This window comes from Hippoglossus hippoglossus, chromosome 1 (genome assembly GCF_009819705.1).
Source record: "Hippoglossus hippoglossus isolate fHipHip1 chromosome 1, fHipHip1.pri, whole genome shotgun sequence".
Lineage (NCBI taxonomy): Eukaryota > Metazoa > Chordata > Actinopteri > Pleuronectiformes > Pleuronectidae > Hippoglossus > Hippoglossus hippoglossus.
In genome coordinates, this window is record NC_047151.1 from 7,308,381 (window position 1) to 7,331,497 (window position 23,117).

General features: G+C 42.4%; 2 protein-coding genes across 3 annotated transcripts; one reads left to right on the forward strand and one right to left on the reverse strand.

Annotated features, from left to right (window-relative positions):
• Positions 1-959: 959 nt before the first annotated feature.
• On the reverse strand, positions 960-5,837 carry prdx2 (peroxiredoxin 2). The gene is made up of 6 exons (XM_034601440.1): positions 5,727-5,837; positions 4,760-4,877; positions 3,222-3,375; positions 2,084-2,206; positions 1,780-1,910; positions 960-1,338 (listed from the first exon to the last, which is right to left on the reverse strand). The coding sequence occupies exons 2-6, from the start codon at positions 4,860-4,862 to the stop codon at positions 1,256-1,258; spliced, it is 594 nt and encodes a 197-aa protein (XP_034457331.1). The 5' UTR covers positions 4,863-4,877; positions 5,727-5,837; the 3' UTR covers positions 960-1,255.
• Positions 5,838-8,391: 2,554 nt separating this feature from the next.
• LOC117771293 (protein Wiz-like) lies at positions 8,392-18,363 on the forward strand. Of its 2 annotated transcripts, XM_034601502.1 has the most exons (10): positions 8,402-8,494; positions 9,031-9,086; positions 10,001-10,489; positions 11,104-11,895; positions 11,989-12,327; positions 13,796-14,010; positions 14,123-14,309; positions 14,423-14,582; positions 15,599-15,790; positions 17,979-18,363. In XM_034601502.1, exons 2-9 carry the CDS (start codon positions 9,062-9,064, stop codon positions 15,753-15,755), a joined length of 2,364 nt encoding a protein of 787 aa, XP_034457393.1. In that variant the 5' UTR covers positions 8,402-8,494; positions 9,031-9,061; the 3' UTR covers positions 15,756-15,790; positions 17,979-18,363. The 2 variants fall into 2 exon arrangements, with proteins under 2 accessions (XP_034457384.1, XP_034457393.1); XM_034601493.1 differs by lacking the exon at positions 17,979-18,363 and having other exon boundaries at positions 8,392-8,494; positions 15,599-16,310.
• Positions 18,364-23,117: the final 4,754 nt, after the last annotated feature.

Genomic DNA, 23,117 nt, shown 5'->3' on the forward strand with positions numbered 1-23,117 from the left:
GTGTGTGTGTGTGTGCGTGTGTGTGTGTGTGTGTGTGTGTGTATAGATAAAGGTTTGTCAATGAGTGGTTGATTCGAGTTAATGGAGTTTCCCCATTCGGCTTTCAGTTTCCCAAAAACAAGTTGTGAGAACAGGAAAAAAAGGTTGCAAAAAAAAAAGTTCCATACAAACATGCAGAAGTCATCAGACTGTGATGGTAAAAGAGCTGGCCTGAAATTACAAGAATTGGTGGCAACATTCACTGGCAGAAATAACTGCCAGCTAGTAGGATCCAGACAACAAAAGTGCCAAAAAACATGATTAAACTTAACATATCAGGATTACTTCAGAGTAGTGATATATTCCACTAAATAGTTTTCTCAGGTGTCATCCAATGTTTCTTCCTCAGAAGATAATGGTATTACACTATTAACAGTGGGATAAATATACATTGATCAAATCATTTAAGAACGTAGGACAAGATGGTGAATATTGGGCGTTTGAAGTTCTTCCGCACTAGTTACACGTTTAGTTGTCAGGGATCAACAGATGTTAAGGATGAATCGGTTGTGTATCTTAAGAGTCATCAGATGTTTCAGTCTTTCAATCACAAGACATCCTCTGAGGTACCCCTAGATATGACAGTCGTGTTCGTCTGTGTTAAATCATTTAACAATCCAATCTTTCCCAATGAGCTTCTCGGTGCCATTTGGCAACACCAGGTTGTTGTGCTGAGTCAGCCACCACAAGAACTCCAATATTAACCAAGACTTCTCAGCCTCATGACGTAGGCACAGCCTCTGCCACGCACAGGACCGACACCAAGTAGATTTCATAAATGTCTGCTCGCAAAAATATATTTTCCAATGTAGTCACCAATCTAGAAGTGATTCAGGAAGATCTATGGCACCACCTAGAGGTCACATTTGGAATGATCAGAATATATTGAGTGCCACAGATATATTTACGAGACAAAACAGTTGCATTTTTCCCCCAGTGCTTTAATAAAGATGTAACAGGAATTATTCATGACAAGGAAAATAATCTGAAAGTTTTCTGAAAAAGGAACAATACTATTATTTCAGTGCTTAAGACTATGTGGTCGCCCCAACAACTGTAAATACAAAGATAAGAGTTGCAACAAAGGTTTTTTCCCCCAACAAGTTCAGAAACTTTGCCGAGTTTAATAGATTAGACTGGACGCCATGAGATACTGCTTCACAGGGACACCTCATCTGAAGGCAAGTGCTACAAATCAGCAAGGACACTTTCACGTTTACTGCTTGGAGAAGAACTCTTTGCTCTTGTCGACATCAGGGATGATGGTGTCACTACCAGGTTTCCAGCCAGCAGGGCAAACTGAAGAGGGAGAAGGGACAAAGTGCAAAATAAGGCGTCAATGGCAAACAATAAAAGTTGCAAACCCAGAGGACAAAGTACATGTGTTAATACCCAGGAGGGTAAACTAACAACGCAAGCCCTCATGTACACAGAGTAACTTAATTCAGTTGTGCTTCTGGCTGTGTGTTTAGGTGCCACGGTGACTGAGCTTGGCAACACCCATAGACAGGACAATATAGGTAGAACCTTGCTGAGAAGACAAAGGGATGGACAAATTGTGACAAAACAAGGATTGTTTGGGTCCAAAATGCTGGTGCGACGTCTAACAGCCGAGAATTTAGTATAAAAAAATAAAACAATTTTAACTTAAAACGTTTTCCCACTAAATATCAACATGCTAGATGTGAAATGTGCAGTGCAAGACATCTAAAGTTGAAAATATCAATTCATTTTCCTCACCCTCTCCGTGTTTGTCAGTGTGCTGGAAGGCCTGGACCAGGCGCAGAGTTTCGTCCACAGAGCGTCCCACAGGCAAGTCGTTGATGGTGATCTGCCTCAAGGTGCCCTTGTCGTCAATCACAAACAGACCCCTGAGAAGCACGAACTGAGGTTAAAATACTGCACAAAATTATAACATCTCCACACTTTCAGTGCTTACTTAGTCATTATAGTAATCATAGGGCAGAGGAAATACATGTTACCATGCCCACACTAGACAGAGACTACTGGGCTGTTGCGGTATTTAAATGACAAGTGGTCTGACCTATATGCGATGCCATCATCCTCCTTCAGCACACCGTAGTCTCTGGAGATTGACTTGGTGAGATCTGCCACAAGAGGAATCTTCATCTTACCCAGACCTCCCTGCTTCCTTGGAGTGTTGATCCTGTATGACAAATTAAAGTCCAATTAGAAAAGCAACAATCCATTGTAGGTAAATATGGTGCAGCAGCACTAACAGCACATAAAACGCATGTGTACTTATAAAGTATTCTACTTAAAGTACAATCCAGAAAAAATCTAACCAAAGAACAGAACTCCTGCTGCTTAAATTGTATTTAGAATACATGAAACCAATGAGTAAAGATGGTTCCTTCAAACCTTGACATATTAAGTCAAACAGACAGAGCGTGGCCCAAGTGAGTGAAATTTCCACAAACAATTTCAAATTAAATAAATCGAAACTCGAAAACAATACACTGCATTAAGATTTGTGAATGTTGTGCAGTTCCTGCCCCAAATGTCCTTACTCCTCACATGAAGAGCAGTTTAATTCAGAACTTATCAAGACTACGCAGAGAAGCTGAGTGACAGGAGATAAACAATTAACTAGGATCCTGCTTCAGATCTGCCAACAATCTTCAGGGTTAACGGTGTATTGTGAAAACTGTCAACTATGGATGCCCTCCCGAGTCATTTGATAATCTGATGATATCTACAAAGTACTGATCAAATACACCCCCCCCCCCCATCCATATTAAAGATACTAGTGCACACTACCCCTAAAGGACACCTTCATAAAAAGTTGAAAATGCCAAAGCTAAAGTCAAGTTTTAACCACAGCTGGATTTACTGGAGTCCTTGTGCTATTTTCTTAGGTTGCAACAGCTTTCCCGGTGTCAGTGTTTAGAATATTTGTGTGCATTGTTTTGAGTTGGTGGAGACAGGATTTGGAGGAACGATACAAATGTTAAAATGTATCAAAACAAAAGTATTTAACAAGCAGTTCCAGTGCAATGAAATCACCTGCTGACACATGTCAGAGGGAATGTTATTATTTCCTAAGTGTTGGCTCAGGACCACTGAGGTAGTCATGTTCCCACAGCATACAATCTCACTAATCCCACTAATTACAGTTGAACTCAAGTCGAGATTTCCTTCCAGCTAGTGAGAATCCTCACCATGCCAAGTGACTGAAGTGAGAGTCTACGGAGCAGCCGATAACCTCGCAGCCGATATTGCGGAACTCTTCTGCCCTGTCGCTGAAAGCCACAATCTCAGTGGGGCACACAAAGGTGAAGTCCAAGGGGTAGAAGAAGAAGACAACATACTTCCCTAAAGAGCACCAGGGGGAAAAAAACAAGGAAAGTATTAAGTTTGATGCAACCACATAGGAGAAGGCTGAAAAATAAATGTTAATAATCTGAAACCAAGTGGGTCAGAGTAGGTCTAAAATTCATATGGTTAAATTGAAGAGCTTTTACTCATCACAAATGATAAACAGGGTGTCTAATGCTAAAAACAGGTTAAGTTACAGACTTTAAGACCTTTTTAGTGCCACTTGATATTAAATTTAGGACTAAACTTGGTTAAGACCCCACCACCTTGATCCCCATTGTCCCATGTTTGAAAGATTTGACACAGAGTGGTTTGCTTCATTAGCACTTCCAGACCCTGGCACCATAGAACTAGTCATTTACAAGCCACTAACCATTAAACTTCCCCATTTTCATGACTAGAAAAGCATTAATTTAATGCATGAACCAGCAACAGACTTAACGCCACATGACGCATACCGGAACTAAGTGTGGAGACATATTTGCTGTGACTTTTGGTGGCAAGGTTCCCATATGATCTGAATTGAAAATCGTTTGCTATACATAAACAGATATAATCATACACACACACGCAGGGAATTCAGACCTTTCAAACTTGTTTCTTCTTCTATTATGTTGCAGCTCTGTGCTCATTTTAAGTGTATTATTTTCCTTCATCAACATACGTGGAGCAGTTCATCTGATAACCAGAAGGGCGGTGGTTCGATCCCTAACTCCTGCAGAAGTACCCGTGGACAAGATTTCTGATGCTAAAATTGTCCCAGACTGCTGTGCAGTCAGTGAATGGTGTGTGATAAATAAAATCAAATATAGTTGCACAGTGTGAAAGTGGCTTGTAGTGTAAAGTTCTTTCAATTTTTTCCTGATAAAGTTGGAAAAGCGCTCTATAAATACGGTCCCATGTTGCCCACTTCTCTCCAGTCTGCAGTGTGCGTCTGCTCTTCTCTGACACTCTTTACTAATATCACATTTATTTAGTAATTTATCAATGGTGTCAGATCGCGAATCTGAATCATTAGGGTCCGCTTCAACCCTCTTGTCCTGAATGTTGGTGTCTCATGTGGTGTGTGGCAGGTGAACTGCATGCACACAAAATGATGGACCCCCCCCAGGTGTTTATGGGACATGTGTGCCTCATAAAATCCAGAGCGAACCAAACAGACAGGTCCTAATAACTTCAGATTAGTGTTGACGTTAATTGTTAAAGTGCAAAGTAAGCGCAGGCCAACAGGAAAGTGGGGAAGAAGGAAACACCGGAGCACGGTAAAAGGCAACCAGGCCTAATGTGTGCGTCTGCCCCAATCCTGAAGCAGCGCCGGACAAATGGACAAATGTACCAAGGACCCCTACCACCGTCTCCGTACATTCATTAGAACACTTACCCTTGTAGTCTGACAGCTTGATGTCCTTGAACTGCCCATCCACTACGGCCGTGGCTTTAAAGTCTGGGGCAGGCTTCCCAATCGTGGCATTTCCAGAAGACATGGTGGTGACCAATGACTGAGGGTGAGACGGGACAAACATAAGTAACTCAGGACAAATTCATGCAGCTCAAAGGCCATTGTAAGATAAGTGCAGCAGCTGGGTGGAGCCTGGGGGGGGGGGCACCATCTGGGGCTGCGATAACAAAACCATCTACACGCTGCAGCCAAAGAGCAAACATGACGTTTGGACGTTTAGTGCCTGAGGTCGAAGCAGGGGCGGATTTCACGGATCCTGGAGTGCAGGGTTGAGCAGCTCGTGCAGTCACATGCAAGTCATGTTGAGCCGTGCAGGGAACAACAGCGCATTAGGAAGCTTACATAATCGCGATCAGGCGAACCAGTTAGGTTAATCGTGGTTAAAGTTTGATATTCAAGCACCACTGATCCAACTAATCGAGTCCCTGAAGTTGCTGCAGCTCAGCGGTGCAGTGAATCAAGTGCACACTAAGAAATACCCTCATTTGTGTGTCATGGACATAGTGAGAGGCAGACAAAGGCTAACGCTGCTCTGTCGGTCTCAATGGTTTGTGTAAGCGACGCGCAGCAGACGCCGCTCGGTCACAGTTCCTCTGCAGCTCCAGGTCGCTACGCGGAGGAGGTCAGCGACCAGGAGTGGGTCTGTGAGCCTCAGACAACAGACTGAGCCAGAAACAGGCCCACACACTTTCACTACAGAGGAGCAACAGACCCGCAGCGCCCGGTTAGCTAGCACACAGTTAGCTCACGGTTAGCTTCGGCCACCGGACCGGCTTGTTTCGAGCTCGGCTTTGTTCCCGCCTGAACAGCTGCACCGGTCCGAACCGTGCGGGTAAATAAGACACGTTCTCCGAGGGAGACGTGGCGCAAAGGTTCAGTTCACACTCACCTGCGTTTGAGTAAAGTCGTGGAGAAGTGTCGGCTCCGTGGAGGAGAGAGGAGAAGAAGAGAGAGGAGGAGCGAGGAGGCGACAGCAAGAAGGAGGCAGGAGCGGAAGTCAAAATGACTCCCCTTCAAAGTAAGAGTTGGGATTTGATTGTGCATCTGCCTCCCTCGGTCCGGGTGAACCACAGAAAATCTTATGAGACTTAAATGAATTCAAATTATTCTGTTAATTAAATGATCTTACATCAATCACAGAGTTATGTGCACTGAAATCCATACACAACAAACAGTGGTGTAAATAGATTTTGTCAAGTTCAGTATATATATATTAAACATTTTTTATAATTCATTCATTTGCAAAGATTACAAATTCAAACAAAATTCATTGTTTTAAAGCCTCTAACTAAATAATGTTAAACATTTAACAACATTAGAAAATACAACATTAACGTGCAGAAAATGATATGACTGCCTATGAGAGTTACCGAATCACTAATCAAATGATGTGTATTTTCCATCCCTCCATACATCTTCTATGCTGTTTATCCTTTGAGGGGCATGGGGGTATGCGGGTAAGGAGGGGAAGGGGGTGTAATTTTATACACACGTATTGACTCCCGAGCCAACAGCAGTTAAATTGTGAAGCGCCATTTCGCGTTTTGCTCCCACCTAAATCTTATTGAAAACTGACCTCTGCAAGAGAGAAATCTCAGAGGATGAAGATCTGAAGATTGACGAGTTAAATCAAAGCACAATTTCAAAGTACTTAAATTCAAATTTCTTCACTTTAAAGGTTCAGTGTGTATAATTTAGGGACATCTAGTGGTGAAGGTGCATGTTGCAGATGAATACCCCTCACCTCACCCTCCCCTTCACAACAAAGAAGAGAACCCCTGGTAGCTGTCAGTTTTCATAAAACCTCAAAAGGTCTTTAGTTTGTCCAGTGTGGGCTACTGTTAAAAAACATGGCGGCCTTCGTAGAGAGGACCGTCTCCCGATGTAAATATCAAGTATTTAAATATAAAGGGCCCATTCTAGGGTAAAGAAAACAAAAATTTGTACAATTTAGATGTAACACACTTTCTGCCAAAAGATCCCTTTCACCTAAATCTTACACACTGAGCCTTTAAGTGACCGCTGACCTACTTTTCCACTGCAGTGCCCAACACTAATGTGTTTTAAGGAAACTCCACTTGGTGGCAGTGAAGCTCTGTTATCTAACTATCCCTGGTTCTTGCTGGTAGACTCTCCATGGCTGGACCATCCTTTCATAAGGGTTAGTGAAAGCACAACTGTCATGAGTGCTGATCCCTTGTTTGCATCATGAAATCTCCCATATTAACGTCTTACAGCTCAAAGTTTAGACATTTGAACTCTTGATGGAAAAATTCGCCAGACCATCGGACTATGTTGAATTTCTCTGGATCCAGAGTTTGCAACTTTCGGAAGAAATGAAAGATTCAATTTATTCTGTCGCCTAAAACACAAACTGTACAGCCATTATTTAGATTGGTTTTGAAATGTGATAGATGTAATTATAAAATATGTCTTCGTGCACACTCCAGATTCAGTTTTGATAAACCAACAGTTTGTACTCTACCCTTCCAGTGGTTGTTGTTGCACGAAGGGGTGATCTTTGTTGATTTTGCTGGCCACCTTTCTTTAGTTCCCAGTGTCAGTGCACTTTCCCGACGCCCCCTCACAGACAAATACCTCCACATCGTAGTGGGAGGCCAGCAGCTCTCTCTCTCTGGACTGAGGAGGACAAGATGAGATAAACACAACATGAAGTCATTTGTGGTTACATAGAGCATGATCCAGTCAACAGTCCATCTAACAGCAAACACGTACAGTACATGTAGATTTATTTGAATCTCATCTCATTAACAAGGATTGCCTGAGGGCTTAACTGCACAACCACATTGTTAAGATACAGAAAGATGCTTTCAATGGTGACACGTTTACTTCCAACTGTCAGAGTAAAATACACTCTTTTAAAGCTATAACTTTACACCATACAGTTAGTTTGAAATATAAAAATGGAAGGATTAACAATCAGTACAATTAAGGAAAATAAGCACATTTATTTATAGTTTAAATTACTTGTCAAAAACTACTTTCGTTTTTGTTAAAACAATTTTTTTTATTCAAGCTGTTTTTAATAGTTAAACATGTTTTTTCATGTTGACGGTTGCACAGACAACTCAGTTTACTTAACGATGGGTTACTTTAAAATAATACTAAACAGTTGACTTTTGAGTGGAACAATAGTTATTAATCACTGAAAAATTAAATAGAAAAAGAGTAGTAATACTAATACTAATTGGACATTATACAGGAGATAAGTGTGGGGATATATAGCATAAAACATGCTTAGAGAGCATATCATGATTTCCCTCTGTGTTTTCTTAATTTATTTTACACGGATTTACTGTTTATATTTCTTGTGCTTTTATTTATTTTATCTCATATTAAAATCAATTTTATGTCGTCATGAAATTGAATGATATATCTTAAGTTGTATTAATTTGCCGGCTCGCGTGAAGCACTTTGTAATCACAACGTCTTCTTTGGAGAATATGAGTTGGCCTTTTTTCTGGAGAGTCACTAGAGGGCGCATGTGATCCCCTGACACTCCAATGCTGATAAATCTTCAGGGCTTTTATTATGAAAGACCAGCAGCCCCGGAAATGTGTCGACCGCTACTTCCGCTAAGCTAGTCCTTGTGTGAAGCTGATGTTATGTTTTGAGACAGTCTGATCAGGCTTTTAGGTAAATCTACTTTTACTTCACTAACTGATCATTGAAGTGTATTTTCTAGTCGACAGCGCAGTATTTGTACTTATTTTATATTTTTCATATGAACTGTAATTCGGGCTAGCATGAAGCTAACGTTAGCATGCTTCAGGAATAATACAAAGGGTGAAAGAGAGGTAGCTTAGTTAGCTGTCAAATGTTAAATTAAACCACTTTTTCTACAGTTTTACCATTAACTTACTGACCTTTAGTGGTTGTTAAAAACAAACCGTAGAATCGCGAATAAGAAGTTTAACAGTGAAAAGCTGCAGCCTACAGCTGTACAGAAATATACCAACGGATACTTAAAGTCACAGCAACTACGTTGTACTTCAATGTATCTATTTCTGCCTCAGACTGTGTTTGTAGAAGTCATTTTTACTTATATCTTTTATTTTGAAAAGCTTGACAACTGTAAACCCATAAGTCCCTGACAACAGCAGTAGCATTATTTCTTCTGTCATTTTTTAAGTGGACTGACTTCAGTGAATTCTTCATCTTATATCTCACAGGATCTGCAGGAAGTCAATCGTCTCACTTAACATGTCTGCGGCCACTGATGCACAAGGTAAGAGGTGGGCACTCATTCATGAGAACACCTCCGTCAATACATCTTAATTGTGGTAGTGTAGTTGATTGATTTCTTTTGAAATCAGTCCCCTTAAATTCAATCAAGCTGCACCGAGTGTCACACGCTCATAGATATCAGTTCACTAAACGTACCTGATTTTTATTTTGTCATCAACATCGATGAATTATTACCTGGGAAAACAGTCAAACTTTTGAAAATACGCCCTGCTTTTATTTGTTAAAGAAGGAGAAATAAATTACAGGATCTGCCCCCTGCTTTGGATCCACACCAACATTTTAATGGGTTCTTCCCTGACCCTTTTCGCATCCTTCCACCAAGTTCCGAGGAAATCAAACAAACATACAAAACAACCAACAAACAAATGGACAGGGGTGAAAACATAACCTCCTTGGCGAGGGTAATTATTGGCCATTTCATACTGAGCTTGTCATTGTGCATTTCACTGGCTCAAGTATATTATTGATCAACGAGATCGATGATAGCTCCGCTGGATTGATATGACAGACACTGACGTACATTCACTTATTGGGGCTTCATGTTACTTTACAGAAAACTGATCTGAACAAGCTCCATGCAGTGTGATACAGATGTGCTGCACATTTGAAGTTAAGATAGGATAAAATAAGATAATCCTGTATTAGTCCCACAATGAGGAAATTGGCTCTGTTGCTGCAGTGAAGCAGAAAGTAAAAGAAAACAGACACCAATATTAAATAAGTAAACATGCAATATAAACACAAGGAAATATAAAAATAGAATAAAATTATTATATACGGTGTAAACAGAATATATACAGTATGAGCAGAACATTCAGGAAAAAGAGACAACGGCTATTTCTTGACTAGAGATGCAATTTGTGGTGACAACCTGCCATCTGCACTTCCCCACAGCAAGCCCACAGCCAGTCATATGTAAAGTCTGTGGAACATACTTTGAGACACGACGAGGACTGTCAAGCCACGCCCGCCTCCATCTGCGGCAGCTTGGCGTGACGACGTCAGAAAGCAGCGGAGCTCCCATCGAGCTCCTCTACCAGCTGATGCAGGAGAAAGGTGGCTCCTTACCCGAGTTCAAAGCAGACTCCTCCACTCCTGAGCCGAGCCCCCTCAAGAAAACCAGCCAGCAGGAGTCCAGGACTCCCTTAAAACTGGAGGACAAAGGTCCCTCTAACAATCCAGGGGTTAGAGTCGTGACATCTCCGCACAAGATGGATCATCAGGGATCTCCAGTTAGATCTAAAGAGTCAGCAGCCACTGTCCTGCCGTCATCTCCTTCTGCTCATAAGCTCTCTGAAGGCAGCAGCTCGTCAGCCACAGAGCACCAAACCCCAACCAAGCCATTGTGGGCACCGCTGGAGACTGATGCCCCTATTACCTTGGGTACGGCTGAATTCTGAATAATTGTCTTAAAGAAATGTTGTAAGTAGCGAGGTGAGTAGCTCTCTGTGGAAGACAACTTTAAATACCTAATTTAGTGTAAATACATGGCTGTAGATGTAACATTTCCATTTGAATCAAGTACATCTCAGACCCTCTTCAGACCTGGTATCAACATCCATCCTGAGTGATACAATCTCCGGTGGTCAACGCACTTAAATGTGTCCTGTGATCCGATCACTCAGAGCACATTCAGAAGTGGTCTGAGGTGCATGTGGCCACATTTTTTTTAGATGTGTGAACACAATTTCATCTTGGGTCACATATGAGGGACCGCCTACTCGACTGACGTCTCTGACCTGCTACAGTTTGAACATATTTTGAAGCTTCTCAGTGTCCATACATTGATTTTGTTTGTATGTCTGTGTATAGAGCAGGGAAGTGAGATCAGATCCCAAGTGGTCACATGAGTTACATTCAGGACCCATTTTAATGCCCTGTGAACTTAAGGCTTTTTAATCGTGATCAGATCTGTCAGGATGGATGTAAATATCAGGTCCTCAGTACTCTCCTGCTGACATGGTACTTTTCTTCCTTCATTTTCTTCACTCTTGCAGCCTCTGACACCGCTGATGAAGTCTACGTCTGCCAGCTTTGTGGCTGTTGGTATGAGACACGTAAGGGCCTGTCCAGTCATGCTCGGGCCCATATACGTCAGATTGGAATCCCTGACAGCCAGATTAAGGGCAGCGCAATAGATTTTCTGCACCGGATTATGGAGGAGGAGGACCTGAAGCCAATCGGCACTGACCAGCAGGAGCCGCTCACCACAAACAGTGCCCCCGGGTCTTCCTCCAAACGTCCCTCTGAGCTGACCTCTCCCACTGCATCTCCCCCAGGCAAACGTCCCAAAACGTCAAAAGAGTGCACCTGTATTCTGTGCGGGGAGGAGTTTGAGAATCGTAAAGGCCTGGCCAGCCACGCTCGCTCTCACCTGCGTCAGTTCGGGATGACTGACCTGATGGGGAAAGGCTCTGCACTTGACACCATCCAGGAGCTGGTCAGCAGTGGCATGTTAGAAGCCGTGCACCCCCCCAAAACTAACAGTGCATCCAGCTCTTCATCAGTGCCATCGACATCCCCAGCCTGTCCTCTATCCCCAGCTCGGTCTCCAGCTCTGAGCCTGTCACAGCGCCCTGTAAAGAGCCTTCACTCTCCTCCACCTCTGGTTAATAAGGCCCCAAAGGCAAAGAAAGGCTTCCGGCTAGCAGTGGACCCCCTCCTCAGAAAGCTGAAGCCTGAGCCTGTTGAGATTGAGGTATCTGCTCCATCGGAGATACCCAACACTCTCAGCAGCTCTCCTCAGAAGTCGACCCCGGCTCTTGTTGCTTCAAAGCCTTTGAGTGCAGGTAAAGCATTTTGATTCATGCTCCAACACACTTGTTTTTCCAACCGTTAGTTTGTATTTGTGCATTTACGTATCCTCTCTGTTTCGTCCACAGACGTCCAATCCCCACCTACAGTCCTTTGTGACTTCTGTGGCCAGCTGTTTGACACCCGCAAAGCCCTGTCCTGCCACGTCCGCGCCCATCTGCGGCAGCTCGGCCTCACCTGGTCGATCAGAACGTCGCCGATCGACCTCCTCAAAGAGGTCATGTTGCGTGGTGAAGAGGGCCTTAAAGGTTCTGCATCAGGCAAAGCCACGTGGACCCCTCAAGCCTCCAAAAAGCCCCCAGAGCGCCCCCTGTCGAAGGAACCAGCCTCCAACAACTGCACCTCACCTCTTGACTATTCCATGAAAGAGAAATCTCCGCCTGGCAAGAGTGTGGCCTCGTTCCCTGGTAAGACATGCAACACTGTAGAGCAATAGATTCATTCTTTGTGTCATATTCCACTGAACAAAGTGTCTTCTTGCATCGTGGTCAATTTGTGTTTAAGAAATAACGCATGTGTGAAATGACAAGTAGACCGGCATACACGGGCACTGAATCAATCCTAAGTACCCTGTCCTGGTACCATAAATACTCACTAGAGCGCCAAGAATGTGTTAGTGGATACCTCCTGCCGTAGTCTGTGTTACCGGTGTCCAGGCTTATACCTCCTGTAACTTGCCCACCAGCCAAACCGTCGGCCTCACTTGTGTGTATCAGTGGTAGCACCCACGCTACTAATTATCTATATTCGGTCTGACACTGCAGTCATGAAGTGAAGTATCTGCTCCACGCGGCAGCAGAGTCACCTCACAAGAGTAACAGTCTTATCACATGATGAGATGGGAGTTGACAGACAAGGATGATGAGGATTTGGTGTTAAAACATGATCACAACGTTGGATATTTTGCGCGTCCACCATCTCGACAACACACAGGTCAGTGTGTTTAGAAAGAGTGCGACTGGGGTCACATTTTTGTATGAACCTGATCTTTCCCAGTGGGTTCAGATGGTTCCCGACAGTTCCCAACAGGTGGGGTATGCTCACTCTAGTTTGAGAGCGAGAGAGACCAGTGCAGAGGGTTCTGCACTTTACAATGAAGCAACAGCCCAATGCCTCTTAAAGCCTTTTATGTTGTATTGAAAAGTGGACTGTCACAGTTGAGGTAATCAAACACTGCACACAACTTCAAGTGCAGCAGAGGAGTCCGAGGCCTCCCCCAGTAAAATCTAATGTTGCAGGTCTTGCTCAGTAAACGTTGCACAGACACTGAGCCAACACACATCTGTTCTTGTTAAATGTCCGGTATTAACGGTCACACCAGTGTTGTCAGATTTTTATTATACGATGTGAAAATGTCCATACGTGGCATCCCTGATGCTTGGTAAAATCTGTGCAGCAGTCTTAGGAAATTACTGAGCCTTAAAAAATTAATTTAACTCTGTTTTTGGCAGAGTGCAACAGATAGGAAAATGCAGTTGGAAAATAAGAAGTCAACACCAATCATCTCCTTTAATAACTCAGACTTGACTGTATAGGTTTTGCTTTTTTCCATATAATCTCACCCCATGAGACCCCAGAATGCAGAAAAACAGACTCTTGCCATTACTCAACTGTCTTTTCTAACTATCTGTTGCTGTTTCTACGTATTTGCACCAAAATGCAGATACACATTTCATGGCATTGTGTTACAGATGAAATCCCTGAAGGCAGTTGTGGATTAAGCCAGTTCATTAGAGGGGAGTGTACCATAAATGTCCATATTTATGTATTTCGAACATGGCAAAATGATTTGTGAAACTCACTAAATTGGTAATACATGACTAATACTCGTCTAAAAATACTCGTCCAAAAAGTGTCTCATCTTCTTTGTGTCAGACACATCCTGTGAGCTTTGTGGGTTTAATTTTGAAAACCGCAAGGCCCTGGCCAGTCACGCGCGGGCCCACCTCCGACAGCTGGGAATCATTGAATGGAAGGCAGACGGAGCTACTTCGCCAATCGAGCTCCTCAGTGAGTTGATCCGGAGAGACCCAGTCAAAGTGGCGGCAATAACCCGCCGCTACCGTTCAGGAGACCTGTACATCAAGAAGGTGAGCTGAGCTCTAAAATATGTTGTAGAATAAGTAGTTCCCAGTCAGACTTGGACACATCCACAGATGTATCTAATACATTCTCATTTACAACACATTCTTTTTCTTTCAGGTCCAGAAGCCTGCTGGTTCGCCCTCTCTGTCCACAGACTCTGACTCTGTGCCAGGCACCAGCTTGAAGCTTGAGCCCAGGGCGGGCAGAGAGAACCTGGGCGTCATGGCAGGCTCATCCAGACAAACGCAAGGCCACACACGGACACTTGCAGGCCACAGCAACCCTGGTGTGCGCTCACCAAGGGGTGAGAAAAGAAAGGCTCTGGAATCTGACTGGATACAGATATACTGTAGATAGTAAAAACATTCCTACTTTTTTTTTTTGACACCACTGTAATTCCTCTCTGTGAAATTGCAGGGGTCCATCCGCCCAAACACATAGCGGCCAGGGGGGGACAAAGTCGGGACAACAACTCCCAGCATCCACCACGGTCTGGCAGCATCCCTGCTATGCTGCCAAAGCCTCCGCTCACTCCACTGGTTAAGCTGGTTGGCAAAATCTACTCACTCAAGTGCAGGTCAGTCTATCAAGCTCAAAACGACATTGTCACTGTATTGTATTAAGTGAATACAAGAAGTCCTTCACGATGGACAGGATGTCAAGACAAGTCCATCAGCACATGCAGTGAGATTGTCAGCAGCTTGATTTGTCAACTACATTGGTCAACCTCTCAGACCTTTATTTTAACTGTATATCGAGCTGAATTCTGTGTATAAAATGAATATTTCAAAAAAAGATGCTAAATGGATATTACAAAGTCAGACCGTGGTTTTAAAAGCAGCGTTGGTTCTGAAACACATTTTATCTTATTTGTTGAAATCCTCTTTATGTTCTGATAGCATCAATAAATCTGGAGGGGGGGGAAGCTGGTCTCTGTGGCCCTCACAGGACGGTAATGAACATGGCAGGTCGCTGGCGTACCTGTATGTCACTTACTGACCTGCCTGCCTGCACATACCCTGAAGCAGAGACAATAGCCAGAAGTTAGCGAGCGAGTCACGTAGAAGTCGGTTTCTAGCAGTTGTCAGGCAGTGTGCGTTTATGTGTTTTGGGGACGACATCCCTCCCCTTCCATCCATCGGTTGCATATTTTTGAAGTATAGCCGGCTCTAACCTTTCCAGGATTACCAAACCTAGCTATAATCATGAAACATGATTTTAACAACCTTCAAGGTACTTAAGTGGTAAATAGAATGGCACTCAGTAGTGTGCATACCTCCACCAAGGGCCCTATCTCTAGATCTGTCCCTTTGTCTGGATCCAAAATTGAATGGGTTCTTTCTTGACCCGTGTCCCATCCCTCCACCAATCATGACAATCCGTTCAGTCGTTTTTGTATAATAATGCTGAAAAACGGACAGAGGTAACAAAACTACATTGTGTTACAGCACAACTATGAGTCACAATTCACTTAAATAAATATAGCAATTATATAGATAAATAGTGAACACTAATCTTGCACCCTGTTGTTTAATGGCATTATTTGTTGAGCCTCAGTTTGGATGAAATCTGTCTGTCTGTCCTGCTGCTCAGGTTCTGTGAAGAGGTGTTCCACGGCCCTCTGTCTGTTCAGGAGCAGTGGATCACACACCTCCAGAAACACATCCTGTCGTTGGGCTACAAAGGCAAAGAGTCTCCTCCTGCCGCACCGGTGGCAGCTCCTGTACTCGTGGATCCAGTCGCTGTCTAGTCCATGAGATCTCTCTCGAATTAATATCACCCGTGGTCATCGTTTTAACCATGTCAGAGTGGAGGGGGAGTGCTTAATATGAGGTTCAATATCATCAGAAAAGTGTGAAATAGATGTTTCTGTCTTAACCTGGGGCTTGCAAACATGAGCCATATTAGAAAGCAGGGGGCTCTTAATCCACTCAGACAAAATCCAACAGATTTGGGTGTTTCTGGAAAAAGTAGTTCCTCATTTTGACCATCAGTGCTTTATTCCTCCTGCCCGTACATTCCTTCCATTTGTACCAATTCTAAATGTGTTCAATGGGATTAATGTCATAAATGAATAACGCAGCCCACATTAAGAGGACATTCCGAGCTTAAATTGAATTTTCAGTTTTTGTTTTTGTTCCCCTGAGTAGACTGGCACGGTCGCCATTTCACTGTGATGTCCGATTTCTCCTTTGAATCAAGCCTTGTTTTAAAAATGTACATTTTAAGTCTTTTACTTTTTAAATCCGCCGCAATTTAATTTATCCGTCAAACAGAAAACATTTAATACTGAAACATTGACACCGGAAAGTTACACAATGTGTGTTTAAGTGGTTCATCCTGGTCGACATAAAAAAACATAATGTAATGTCACCAACCATCTTGACCATAGACACTTTCTGTTCCCACATCATGTTCAGGTATAATTGCTGATGACAAACTATCGATTTCTTTTTACATTCCTTTTTTAACACCATTTTGTGGATTAAATTCTGTCTTGGATGTAAACGTATTGTGTACAAAACATGATCTTTATGTACAAATGAAGATAAATGGACATGAGCGTGCACAGTTTCCACTGTAAGACTCAATATTTGTCTTAGCCGTTTCTATTACCATCTCATTTGTGGAAGAACTTTCTGTGAAATTCAGCACACAGATTCTCGTGTCTGGGATCAAACGCATTTATATTGCTATCTCTCATTTAAATACATTTTTCCCTTTTCTGTGTATTTTTATAATTTGTAGGGCATTTTATACTTTTATTCGAGTCCCTAGTAGAAATTTTGCAATTGACATGCAGCACAGGTCCCACATGACGGTATGTTGAGAAATCACTTCCTGATAGATGGTTTTCTGTCGTTCCTGAAGAGTTGCTATGAATGATAAATAATTAATGGCTTAATTAATTAAAACTTAAAGTCTTTGATGAATTCAAATATTATGGCCTACGTCTTAAATATCTTAAAGTAGGTCTTAATTTTGTCAATGCTCATTAAATGCTACTTACATTGCACTTTAAAAAAGGGTTTCTCCTTTTTTCTAGAGAAAAAAAAAACCATGTTTGCTTTAATAAAACTAGACCAATGTGAAACTGATATCTCAGTCTAGAGCCTGGCTCAGAATTTGTCTCTATACTCGACTTTGCTGTGGGAAGGACTATAGATACTGTCTCTGTCTATAGTTTGAGGGATAACGTATTAATGGTTATTCTGTACTAAGCTACTTCACCTTATCTTCAGTTATAGGGAAGTGTAGATATATCCGGGACTATGATATTCCTTCATATCTGTCGTACTTGAAACCTGCAGAAACCCTTTTATTCCATTCTCACTTTTACTTCTCATCCAAAACCTTGTTGTTGTGTCGAAAGCCTATTTATCATTTTTAACTTTCACACTCAGCCTGACCAGGATTTAAGTGAGTGTTGCTGTAGAAATACTTTAGACTTTAACCCCTGGACGTATCTCTCCACAGTCTCGCCAACAGATTGCTGCTTTTCTCATGGCGCCTGTATAGAAAAAAAAAAAGTTCCATTGTTTATACATTCTTTGAAAAATCAAGTCTAATCAAGTGTCTTCTCTGCCAGATTGGAATAAGAGTATCTCTAAATTGTGTAAACCACAGATCTCAAGCTCGCAGACATTTCAGACGATAACGTTTCAGTTCCTCGGAGCATTGTTGTCTTTAAAGTTGTGGAAAGAGCCGAGAGAGAAGCCACACGTCCAGCGTCAGAGTTATGAGCCATGTTTTTCTTCTAAACCAGAACCTCACCAACATGAGTGTGCAGTGGGCAGCTCCCCAGCCCCTGCAGGCGTTTGGGTGCACCTCACGTGTCTTGATGCCAGCAGCAGGGACTTTAAAATCAGTTTTAAAATATCAGTCGTCAGAGCAAAACATCTCTGAGCTGCTGTCCCTCGTGTCCCATAACATTCACAGTGTGACTTCTGATTTGATTCCCTCTTCTTTCCAGGGTCATCAATCTTGCAACCTGTATGGATTCTGCAGTCCACGATATCTTAGATGCTCTGTGAACTGCTCAGGGAACGTGGTTTAGAAAACTGCACACGTCCATAAAATAGGATATGCCTCCTTCATCCCCTTAGATTCTCTCAAAACATGCCATCGTTTTTACATCCTAATAAATTACTGAACACTTTATTATTCAAAATTTCTTTATTACAATGTCCATGAATATGAAAGTGATATCAGATGGAAATCTGTGAGACTGATGAAGTGTCTCCTCTGCTTCACTTTCTCCTTCTTGTGTTCAGGTTTAAAAAATCTGTTTTTCACTGAGAAGAGGAAAATCTTTCTTTTTTCCCCCAACTTTAGTCTTTGCTGCTTTAAAAAAAAAATATATATATATACAAAAAAGAAATAAGAAACAACTGTAAAGGGTTTACATTTTTACATCTGACACTTTTCAGTGCATCTAACCTTCATCAGGATTCTTTATTCAATAATTTATATTGATTATAGTCTTTATCTCTAAACCTTATCCATTTTATCACATTATCTGGTAAATACGCCTTTCACTCTAAACAATAAGTAATATTTTCCATCGCATATATGTGTACTACTGTATTTCTAACCATTGTCCATATGGGTGTTGTGTCAAACCAGTTTCTTGTGATGTCTTCCAGATGTGAGTGAAAGTTTGTTACTCATCTTCCTCCAGGACCACGCTAGTTATATTGCCCAAGTTTTAAATGCAACACCTCTTAGGGATTGTATATCTGTGCACCTCGTTCAGCACTGAGTTCACTCAAATGCAGATTCAGATTTAGACAATTTAATAATCCCAGAAGAACAATACGTTAGACTCTGTAACCCTTCATTGATTGATTAGAATAAAGCAATTAGTAGCCGCAATCGGACAAATCAACAAAAACATCAACATCAACAACAATCAACAAGCATTTAGTAGCCTGATAACATAAGGAATGAAGGAATTAGAATACAGGTTTATTTTACCAGATGGCAATTAAGTATTAGTGCATAAAATGTTCTCTTTCTTTGGTCTCCCTGCTTGACCATGTAACCAGTGTTATGGGTCAAACACTGTTCCTATGGTTCTTATATGTCCTTATGATTTGCACCTCTTCACCGTGTATGATGCAGGCTTTAGGTTTGCACTTCCTGAAAACCAGAAGATATGAGTGTGATTTGCATCTTTGTGGCCACATTGGCACAGTGGTGAGGCCAGCATACTTGCTTTTTTAATTTTTAATTTAAAAAAACATTAACATTTGTGCATTTCACATTTACAGCCGCTGTTGTCATCGAAGACAAAGCACAGTGAAATACTCGATTTATATCGGTCTTGACTTCAGTGCCAGGGGAGAATAAGTAATGACAAAACAAAAGATGGAAGGAAAAAAATTACACTGAAAATTCCCTATAGTGAGAATAACTTAAGCGGTTACAGATTTTTTCCTGAAGATGGATGTCATATTCGGCCTAATTTCAATTATGTCAGTAGAACTCTGCATCATTTTTCAGTTTTAAATATTCAGTTACAGGGGCCCATCTTTCCAAAAATACATCAGTCCTTAAATGCTTGAGATATGTGTTTTTCTCAACCTCCACCATCAGATTTCTCAAAGAGCGAGTAATCCACAGGCAAGCCTAGCCGGGGGTTGCAGAACACAGCAGAGAGGAACGACCCCAACTGGTCCTCAAGATGTAGGGGACACACACCCAGGTCTGATCAGCCTGTGGTGGGCCGACCTTAGAAGAGGGTGAAACACCCGATTACACAAAGTTACACAACTGATCATATGTCCCTAACATCTGCTGGTGGTCGCTAATGTCTCCTGATGGTCGGCAACTTAAGATCAAGTGGCTGTGGCTGAGGGCGTAGAGAGGTCTTCCCCTAACCACAAGGTCGGCGGCTTGAATCCCAGCCAAGTGTCCTTAGGCAAGATGCTGAACCCTGAATGGCCCCTCATAGAAGATGAATGCACTAATTGGTCGTCACTTTGGATAAAAGCGTGAGCTAGATACATGTAATGTAATCAAACTAGTGCATAAATACCTTCAAACATAAGTGATTTTCACCATTTTGTCCTATGCTCTAAAATGTGCAGTCATTTATTCTCTCCTGCCATTGCTGTGTAGTGGGGGGCAGCGCTTTGAGCCCAGATAAAGTTGTCATTCTCCTTCCAAGCAACAAAAGAATATGCAAACATAGAATTCTTTATTTTTGCAAGGTTTATGTCTGGGAACACTCACATGATATAATAGAGCGGGTCCAACACATGCTTGCTGTTTTAAAAAAGGAAAAATCGTCCTGCACATGTACCTTGAAGAGCTGTTGGATGGACCCTCCTCTGTGCTGTCCGCCTCTCTCACCAGTGAGGCTGTGCAGGATCTATAAAAGGTTTCCATGCAACAAAACACACTCTGTTTTCTACCGTCTCCGCCATAGACAGTATATGGTCTCCAGTCTCTCTGTCACTGCCTCTGTTACACATTACCGCCACAGTGATGCTCCCTGAAGTCTTAATACTGATAACGTGTGATTTACTGCCAGAGGGAGGCCTGCCCCCAGCCTGCTGATGGATAAACGCTGGTATGCGCAGGCACTTACGGAGCGAGCGAGTTATCCCACCTGACAAAATCAGGCCAGGCTGTTGCTCACAGCTATCAACGCCTCACATACACAAGTGGGGGGGGGGGATTTCAAAGCGCTCATTGAAGTGAGAGCCAGAATTAGGAGCACATCTGTCTCCCAGGGCTGTGGGATTTGGAGGATCTGGCATAATTTCTGGTTCCTGACTGTGCTTCATGGGCTTTTAAAACCGCCGTGGGTTTATCATGGCTCCGCTTTGCAAGGACGTTGGATAGTCGAGCGCAATCACTCAACTCTCGTAGTCAAGTGTAATCCTTATTGAGCTTCTCTTGACAAGACTGCAGGCATGACAGCAGACCAGAAAATCATACACTAGACTCTTTCTTTATGCGATTATGACAAATAATTTTTCCAACAATGATGATGCAGTTAAGGTGACATTCCTGGACTCTTTGGAAACAATAAAATCGCACATTTCTTTTACTTAAACGTTGGAGCCTCACGCAGCTTTTTTTTTTGATTTGCAAGCAACGCCAGCATTTTGACTTGTCTAACGCAGGTGTAGCCAATAACAGTCTCTCCTGCTGCACGCCTTTGCAAAAAGACAAAGTGTCTGCTGTGAGAAGGTTCTGATGTATTGCACTGAATCCTTTTCTATTTCAGCTTCCAAAGGGAAACATGAAAGAAAACCACTGTTTTAACCCTTTTTTTTTCTTTTTCTCTCCGACCGTGAATGTTTGCCAAAAACATGACTCCAGGCGAATGCTGATGTTGCTCTGTAATATGAACACATTAGTCATCGCAGCTTTGCAGGGCGATAAAACGTTGAGATCTTTAGATCCTGCATGACGTCCTGCCTGTACTCAACCAAAACGTCAGTCAGTGCAGCTGAACTGCGACAGCAGTGTTTTCTTTAACATCTTTAATGTGTAGTCGGCTAAATGCACCAGAGTGAGTTTGTCACTGTTCAGCGTACGAGTCCCAAGTCAACTCATTCCTGTTGTAATGGTCTGTGACAAAGAAAGAGAAAATAACCAGAGCCAAGCCAAGGGGGACACTGATCTGATTGGCCCCTGAAGTACCCTCCCCTTTCCTGTTAGTTTAAACAAATAAATAAACTAATCACTTACTAACAATAAATATGACAATGTGTTCAGAGTTTTTATTTTCTAATCTTTGTTTAAATAAACAAGGAACAAGGAACAAATTTCCGCCCCCTCCCCTGTAAATTGTGGCCCTTTTGTGGCCCCTAATTTAGAAAAATAGTAGATCAACCACTGTAAAGTAATACATAGAGAAATAACAACATCAGCAGACAAACTATACTTTATATTATTTATAATATTTTAATATGGTAATATTTTAAATATAATACTTAAATCTTAAGATTTTTAAATATCTTGTGACCCAGAACACAATGCAATCCACCATAACCTGATACAGGAACTATATTAACTGGTAAACAGAGTTACTTGTCGTCCCTCTCTCTGAGGGAAGGATAAGGTAGATGCTTATGACCATTGCTTTGTTATTTAGGAGGAAGAGAGGGAGGGAATCAAACGTGGAGCAGGCTTTCTCTCCTTCCTCCAGTTTGTCTATGACTCATGTGTCTGGAAGTTCATTCTTCCAGCATCTCCTGTATGATTTATAGTATGTTTAAGGGGCTTGGCAGAAGATGGAGTTTTATCACATAACTTGTGGCTTCGCAATCATCCCTCTGAGAGGACAGATTCCCCAAAACTGTGCAACTCTGGCATTATTGGTTCATTTGTACTTTTCCGTTTCTTCTCTCTGCTTGTTTCGAGGATAAGCGTTCACACTCGCACACACGCACGCATGCACACGCACACACACACGCGCACATGCACACGCACACACAAACACACACACACACACACATACACACACACACAGGACTGGTCCCAGCACAGATCAGTGCACACATCTGTGTGTGCAATTATGACTGGGAATTTCCTTAATTAATGAAACATCGCATTTCTTCTTTGATTTGTGCAGCAGAAGTAAAGTCTAACAGACCCTTGGATCACACAGTCCAAATTTAGCATTTTGGTGCGCTGTCATTTTCAGGCGGTCAGGTTATGTTTAGGTCATCAGAGTGCACTTGGCTGCTCTGTGTGTTTTGCAGTGACACGAGACACGAGACACCAGAGACATGCACAGAGCGTCTCCCAGGCAAAGGGCCATGCTGCTGCTGTCGCAGGTATCAGCCTGCCAGTCTTCCTGCAGGCTGGTCAGATGACCTCACGTAACTCCCGGTTTGAGGTCACCAAACAGACCCTGGATCAGTCGCACAGAATCTGAAACCTATTTGCCACAAGCAACTAATCACCCCTCTGATTTACAGTGGAACAAATACACAACCCGCTGCCAAGATGCTTTTTGGAAATCCAGGCCAGGCTCATATTTGTGTATTACAACTGAACTTTACGAGAAGTTAACCAGCAAAAGCTGTGCGATGCTGGAGAACAAAGCGAGACACCAGCAAACCAACTGATTGAACAGATGTGTGTCGGA